Genomic DNA, 7,915 nt, shown 5'->3' on the forward strand with positions numbered 1-7,915 from the left:
AGAAGAAAGTGGAATTTTGATGTTGATAGATGTTGCTGCTAGAATCCAACGAGGAAGGCCAGACACTGACTTCATAGAACCACAAAGCAGGAGGCAACATTTCATACATATGCACACTTCCTGGTTTGTTATAGTTCCCAAAGAATTGAAAAATGAAGGTGGGTGGAGGGAGGAAGAGGCAATGAAATATAGTACGTTCCTGAATAAAGGGCAAGTTGAAGTTAGAGAATCTCTTGGTACGTATTTATGCAGTCTCAACCGTCCTCCAGGCTCTGAGATGGTAAATTACTACTGACACTTATTCAGGTCTGACTTAAGAATCTAGTTTGCAGATTAACTGGACCCTTTGCTTTTTCTTCTTCCATCTGCCTTTTAGGCAATTCATTACTTATTTGAATTTCCACCAGACGGTAGGAGTCAAGAGAAGGAATATTGGATATTAAAAACCGGTTACTGTTAAAGAAGGGTTGCTGTATGGCGACTGACAACAAGAGATGTAGCACTTTATTTTGCTGCGTTTTTTTACCACTAATTAATGTGGTTTAACTAATACAGGGAAATGGCCTCAGAATGGATCATTATTTTATCCAATTTTAGAGGGTGCCCTTAAACAAGATGGCAACCTCAGGGGCGTTAACAAGGTGCTGAAGCAGCAGCGATGTAACCTGCTGCCTCGACACCGGGCTGGAGTGGGAGGACTCACCGCTAAGGGTTCAGAACCGATTTTCAACCAGTCACGCCCTTCTCAAAGATGGCCGACCTCACTTCCCTCACGCAACACGGACGTTTTCGGACACTTCCTGTGAATTTGAGGTTACTCTGATCTAGTACTACTTGCATGACCAAAGCCAAGATGGCAGGTACGCCCTTTGACAATTTAAGGTTAGTGAAGCCATCTATTTCCCCAACCCCCTTCGTGAAAATGGTCTTTCCCATCTGGCTCTTCTTTTTGGAGGCGTGGTTGCCAGCAGTCAAAATGGCTCCTTTCGGGAATAGATTTAATAGGAAGTGAAGCTGTGACGGCGAGGCGTTGCCCGACCTATCTTTGCTAGGCGTTCTCAGAGTCAGTTCTTTCTGCCCACACTAGACATGGCGCTTGCTAGCGTGTTGGAGAGACCGCTACCGGTGAACCAGCGCGGGTTTTTCGGACTCGGGGGTCGTGCAGATCTGCTGGATCTAGGTCCAGGGAGTCCCAGTGATGGGCTGAGCCTGGCCGCGCCCGGCTGGGGTGTCCCAGAAGAGCCAGGAATCGAAATGCTTCATGGAACAACCACCCTGGCCTTCAAGGTGCGGAGCCAGCCCCCTTGCCAGGCTGATTATTGAACGCCCGCGACTTGCCTGGCCTCCCAACCTGACCAGAGTTTGCGGTGGCCTTGGCCACCAACCCAGGCGGAGGCGCGGTCCTCTCGTTCGGACCGCAGCAGTTTTGCTGTCTCATTGACCCAGGAGGCCCCTGTCTTTGCTCTGGTTGGAGAGGGTGGCGGTGGGGCCGGGGGTAAGTTGGGGAAGGAAGCTGAGGCCTCTTGGGTTGATTCCTAGGCGACCCCAGGTTGCTGCTGTTCAGGATCTTCTAGCTGGGAAAGGGGAAAGGCCGCAACAACAATGAACCTTGGTCGAGGGAAGGCTATTGTAACCGTTTACCAAAGTTTTGGAAACTGGGTGGCCCCTCAAGGCAAGGGTAACCGAAACTGGCATAAAGGGGAAACTGGGTTCCTCATCTATAAAATGATTTTCTTTTTGTTTTTGAGGCAGGGCTTCGCCCTGTCGCTCAGGCTGGAGTGCAATAGCGCCAGCGCCTCAGCCTCCAGAGTAGCTGAGACTATAGGCACACACCACAGGCTAAGTTTTTTGCTTTGTATAGAGATGGATCTCCCTGTGTTGCCCAGGCTGGTCTCCAGCACCTGGCCTCAAGTGATCCTCCCGCCTTGGCCTCCCAAAATGCCGAGATTACAGGAGTGAGTCACCACGCCCATCCTATAAAATGAATTTAATATGAGTTATATCCATGTAAAGGGAGTGAGATGTGAAGCTTAGGTGATATTAATATATGGGGAAGTAGAGAGGTATACTGTGAAGTATAAAAGGATAGAGAAAGAGATGTGCTGGGTTTGGACTGATGCAAAAAGAAGTATGGTAGGAGTGTTTTTGTGGTCTTATGTGGCCTGTTTTGTATTTTCCTCTGATCTTAACAGTTCCGCCATGGAGTCGTAGTTGCAGCTGACTCCAGGGCTACAGCGGGTGCTTACATTGCCTCCCAGACGGTGAAGAAGGTGATAGAGATCAACCCATACCTGCTAGGCACCATGGCTGGGGGCGCAGCGGATTGCAGCTTCTGGGAACGGCTGTTGGCGCGGCAATGTCGAATCTATGAGCTTCGAAATAAGGAACGCATCTCTGTAGCAGCTGCCTCCAAACTGCTTGCCAACATGGTGTATCAGTACAAAGGCATGGGGCTGTCCATGGGCACCATGATCTGTGGCTGGGATAAGAGAGGCCCTGGTGAGTTAAGCTGCAACCACATTATCCTTGGGCTGACACTACAGAGAGGAGGAGTTGTATGGACAGATGAATTAAAGGGTTTGATGTCAATGCTGAGGAAGTGTAATTAGGTCCTTAGCCCTTCTTTCCTTTCTCTCTCTCTTTTTTTTTTTTTTTTTTTTTGAGACTGTATCTCATTCTGTCACTCAGGTTGGAGTGCAGTGGCATGATCTTAGCTCACTGCAGCCTCCGCCCCTAGGTTTAAGCGATTCTCATGCCTCAGCTTCCCGAGTAGCTGGGATTACAGGCGCCCATCACCATACCTGGTTAGTTTTTGTTTTGGTTTTGGTTTTTGGTTTTTTTTTGAGACGGAGTTTTGCTCTTGTCACCTAGGCTGGAGTGCAATGGTGCAATCTTGGCTTATTTCAACCTCCACCTCCGGGATTCAAGCGATTCTCCTGCCTCTGCCCCCCAAGTAGCTGGGATTATAGGCATGCACCACCACACCTGGCTAATTTTTGTATTTTTAGTAGAGATGGGGGTTTGCCATCTTGGTCAGGCTGGTCTCGAACTCCTGACCTCAGGTGATCCACCCTCCTCGGCCTAGCAAAGGACTGGGATTACAGTCATGAGTCACTGCGCCTGGCCTTATTTTTGTGTTTTTAGTAGAGATGGGATTTAACCATGTTTGCCAAGCTGGTATCGAATGCACATGATCCACTGACCTTGGCTTTGGCCTCCCAAAGTGCTGGGATTACAGATATGAGCCACCGCACCCAGCCTGTTCCTTCTCTTTTTTCAAGGAAGGCACTGTAGTATAGGAAAAGGGATGGAGTTAAATCAGCTGTGTCATTGACTACCTGTTTGACAGTGGGCATGCATATTTTCTCAGCCTCTGTTTTATCATCTGTTATAGTGGTTAAGTGAGGTAACAAATGTAAACCTACTAGTATAGTGTCTGGCTCATAATTTTCCACCTGTGCTCTCTCCTATAAAATAAGACCCAGAGGCCAGGCGTTGTGGGTCATACTTGTAATCCCAGCACTTTCGGAGGCCGAGGCAGGTGGATCACCTGAGGTCAGGAATTCAAGACCAGCCTGGCCAACATGGCGAAACCCTGTCTCTACTAAAAATACAAAAATTAGCCCGGCATGGTGGCAGGCACCTGTAATCCCAGCTACTCAGGAGGCTGAGGCATGAGAATCGCTTGAACCCGGGAGGTGGATGTTGCAGTGAGCAGAGATCACGCCACTGCACTCCAGCCTGGGCAACAGAGTGAGACTCTGTCTCAAAAAAAAAAAAAAAGAATTTAAGAATTTGTTGAATCCTACATGTAGCAGTAGTGCTTCAAGTGTTCATTGGCCATGTGTGGCTTGTGGCTACTGTATTGGACTCTAATATATGGTTGTCCCTCAAAAGTTAGTCATTTCTCTTCTGTTTCTTTTCTTTTCTTTCTTTTTTTTTTTTTTGAAACGAAGTTTTGCTCTTGTCGCCTAGTCTGGAGTAGTGCAATGGCATTGTCTCGGCTCACTGCAACCTCTGCCTCCTGGGTTCAAGTGATTCTCCTGCCACAGCCTCCCAAGTACCTGGGATTACAAGCGCCCGCCACCATGCCCAGCTAATTTTGTATTTTTAGTAGAGATGGGGTTTCACCATGTTGGCCAGGCTGGTCTCAAAATCCTGACCTCAGGTGTTTCGCCTGCCTCAGCCTCCCAAAGTGCTAGGATTAAAGGCGTGAGCCACTGCACCCGGCCTCTTCTCCTTTTTTCTTTAGAGAGTCTTTGGCCTAGAAGGAGCCTTTTGGGCTCCTCTCTTTTTTGGGCGGGGTGGGTATGGAGTCTCACTCTTGTTGCCCTGGCTGGAGTGCAGTGGCGCAATCTCAGCTCACTGCAATCTCCGCCTCCCAGGTTCAAGTGATTCTCCTGCCTCAACCTCCCATGTAGCTGAGACTACAGTCATGCGCCACCATGCCCATCTAATTTTTGTATTTTTAGTAGAGACAGGGTTTCACTATGTTGGCCAGGCTGGTCTTGAACTCCTGACCTCAGGTGATCTGCCCACCTCAGCCTGCCAAAGTGTTGAGATTACAGGGGTGAGCCATTGCGCCCAGTCCTGGGCTCATTTCTTTTATTTCTTTGCTGGTTATAATCACCGTTAACAATCGTGCTAGGTCCTGTTCTATCATCTCTGAAAATAAGTTCTTTAGCCTGTTTTTCCTTTCCAGCATTTGAGAAACTTGCCAGAAAGTTCGACTTTGTATTTGATGTCATTTCCTCACCAGCCAGTTTTGAATTGTCCCTTTAATAAAGTTGGAGTATAGCTAGTCACTTTCTACTTTTCCCTTCCATATGCTTGAAAATAACTATTCTTTCCTCCTTTTGTTTTTGCTTCCATTAATTTACCTGCTTACTAAATACCTAGTTACCTTGTGGAACAATTATAGGATACCTACCACTTTTTCACTTGCTTTCAAATGAGAATAGAAAGGGATGTAGGGAGTATCTGCTTACTACCCAATGGAGGATGAAAGGAAATTAAAAACTGAATGTGAGAGAGGAGCTCAGTTTGTTACTTTGGAAACTGAGACACTTCTCTGAAAGGTGGGAAAAGACAGTTCCATACATTTTACGTGATCCAGGGAAGCATTTTGGAATTGCTGCTTTGAACCCTTAACTGGTGGATTTGTTCTAGGTGATGGAAACAGTGTAAGAGAGTACAGGGACTGGGTAGCAAGGAAAATCCAGGGAGACTGAGCATCATTTAAATAGTACTTTCAAGAGGCCTTCCTGACTACCCTTGCCTCATATTACAGTTGGCCCTTGAGCAACATGGATTTGAATCACCCAGGTCCACTTATACGCAGATATTTTTCAACCTAATTCTGATTGAAAATACACATTCCCAGAATTTGAAACCCGAATATACAGAGGGCCAATTTATTTATTTATTTATTTTGGGGGTGGAGTTTTGCTCCTGTCACCCAGGCTGGAGTGCAATGGCGCGATCTCGGCTCACTGCAACCTCCGCCTCCTGGGTTCAAGTGATTCTCCTGCCTCAGCCTCCTGAGTAGCTGGGAGTACAGGTACCCACCACCCTGCCAGCTAACTTTTATGTTTTTAGTAGAGACAGGGTTTTACCATGTTGGCCAGGCTGGTCTTAAACTCCTGACCTCAGGTGATCCACTTGCCTCAGCCTCCCAAAGTGCTGGGATTACAGGCGTGAGCCACCACACCCTGCCAACTTTTCATATATGCAGGTTCTGCAGGGCCAACTTTGGGACTTGAGTATGCATAGATTTTGCTATATTCAGGGGTCTTGGGACAAATCCCCTTCATATACAAAAGGACGACTGTACTTAACCCAAGGCTGAATAAGATAAATGTTTTTTTTTTTGAGACGGAGTCTCGCTCTGTCACCCAGGCTGGAGTGCAGTGGCACGATCTCTGCTCACTGCAAGCTCGGCCTTCCAGGTTCACGCCATTCTCCTGCCTCAGCCTCCTGCGTAGCTGGGACTACAGGCACCCGCCACCATGCCTGGCTAATTTTTTGTATTTTTAGTAGAGACGGGGTTTCACCATGTTAGCCAGGATGGTGTTAATCTCCTGACCCCGTGATCCACCTGCCTCAGCCTCCCAAAGTACTGGGATTACAAGTATGAGCCACCGCGCCCGGCCTGATAAATACCATTTTTAAAAGAACCAGTTGGCTGGGTGCGGTGGTTCACGCCTGTAATCTCAGCACTTTGGGAGGCCGAGACAGGTGGATCACCTGAGGTCAGGAGTTCCAGACCAGTCTGACCAACATGGTGGAACCCTGTCTCGACTAAAAATGCAAAATTGTGGTGGCACATGCCTGTAAACCCAGCTACTCAGGGAGATGAGGCAGGAGAATCTCTTGGACCCTGGAAGGGCATGCCTGTAATCCCATCTCCTCAGGAGGCTGAGGCAGGACAACCACTTGAACCTGGGAGGCAGAGGTTGCAGTAAGCTGAGATCGTGCCATTGCACTCCAGCTTGGGAAGGAAACGAGTGAAACTTTGTCTCAAAAATCAGTCAGTCAATCAATAAAAAGAACCAGTCAAATGCTGAAGGAGTTTTGAGGAGGAAGAGATTACTTATGATGGGAGGAATTAGGGAAGACTTCATGGATTGGTGGTAGTTGTCCTGGATGTGAAAAAGGGAAAGGGAACATAACAAAGAAAGGGAGGAAAGAAGCATGAAGCTTTTGAGGAGTAACTGGAAGTCCTGTTTAATTGGAACTAAGTGGGTGAAGGGGAATAGTGAGCCAAAAAGCCAGAAGGGTACGGTGGAACCAGATGGTGACCCCCCTAGGCAAGAGCATGGCAGTGGGGCTGAGAAGGGGCCAGAGAAAGCAGTAAAGTAGACATGAGAATCACTTGAACCTGAAAACCAATAAGGGCAGTGGTGCTCGAGCTGGCTTGCATTAGAATCACCTGGAGGACTTAAAAAAAGTTCCATACCTGTTTCCCACCCCACACCAATTATAAAAAACACCTAGGGTAAGTCCTATGCATTTTGTTAGATGACTCTAGTGCACGGTGAGATGTGAGAACCACTACAACAGGAAAAAGAGTAGTGATGCCATTGGCAGAATTTCAGAAGACAGGAGGAAGCGTGGGTTAGTGGCGCACAAGAGAGATGAGTTTGGTAGGTAATGGAGAACCACTGGTATCTAAGTTTAGGAAGCATGAATCTGAACTTGATGACAAAGGCATTCAGCTGGAGGGATCCAGTAGGCAGTTGGGATTGAACACTTTGTCTAAATTTTCATCTGTACCAAAAGTTAGCTAGTTTTTTCATAAAGGGCCAAATAGTAAATATTTTAGGCCTGCAGGCCTAAATCTTTATCTCAAATACTTAACTCTGCTGGTGTTGCACAAAACAACCATAGACGGTATGGAAACAGTGGCTGTGTTCCAATAACATTTTAATTACAAAAATAAAGGCAGTTGGCCTGGCCAAACCCTGTTCTATACCAGCAATAGAAATATAATGTGAGCCATATATGTAATTTTACATTTTATACTAGCTACATTTTTTAAATGAAAAAGAAAAAAATTAATTTCAACATAGTCTTTGAGTTCTGGGATTATGGAATTTGTTTTTCTGTCACACAGGCTGGAGTGCAGTGGCATAATCACAGCTCACTGTGATCTCAACCTCCTGGGCTCGAGTGACTGGGATTATAGGGTCTTTTGGTGGGCGAGTGGGGATTATGTTTTGTTTGTTTGTTTCTTGAGACAGAGTTTCACTCTTGTTGCCCAGGCTGGAGTGCAATGGTGCGATCTCGGCTCACTGGAACCTCCACCTCCCAAGTTCAAGTGATTCTCCTGCCTCAGCCTCCTGAGTAGCTGGGATTACAGGCATGCGCCACCACGCCCAGCTAATTTTGTATTTTTAGTAGAGACAGGGTTTCT

General features: G+C 47.0%; 1 protein-coding gene across 3 annotated transcripts in view; it reads left to right on the plus strand.

The window, feature by feature from the left end:
- Positions 1-485: 485 nt before the first annotated feature.
- Positions 486-7,915, plus strand: part of PSMB5 (proteasome (prosome, macropain) subunit, beta type, 5) — a 9,262-nt gene continuing 1,832 nt past the window's right edge. Inside the window, exons 1-2 of one of the 3 annotated variants that reach the window (XM_011930871.1) lie at positions 486-1,287; positions 2,193-2,499. In XM_011930871.1, coding sequence (XP_011786261.1) covers positions 1,090-1,287; positions 2,193-2,499 — 505 coding nt within the window. In that variant the 5' untranslated portion in view covers positions 486-1,089. Of the gene's footprint in view, positions 1,496-2,192; positions 2,500-7,915 lie in introns of all 3 variants that reach the window. The other 2 variants (XM_011930872.1, XM_011930873.1) reach the window with 2 other exon arrangements.

This window comes from Colobus angolensis, unplaced genomic scaffold, assembly GCF_000951035.1.
Source record: "Colobus angolensis palliatus isolate OR3802 unplaced genomic scaffold, Cang.pa_1.0 Scaffold88, whole genome shotgun sequence".
In the NCBI taxonomy this organism is placed as follows: domain Eukaryota; kingdom Metazoa; phylum Chordata; class Mammalia; order Primates; family Cercopithecidae; genus Colobus; species Colobus angolensis.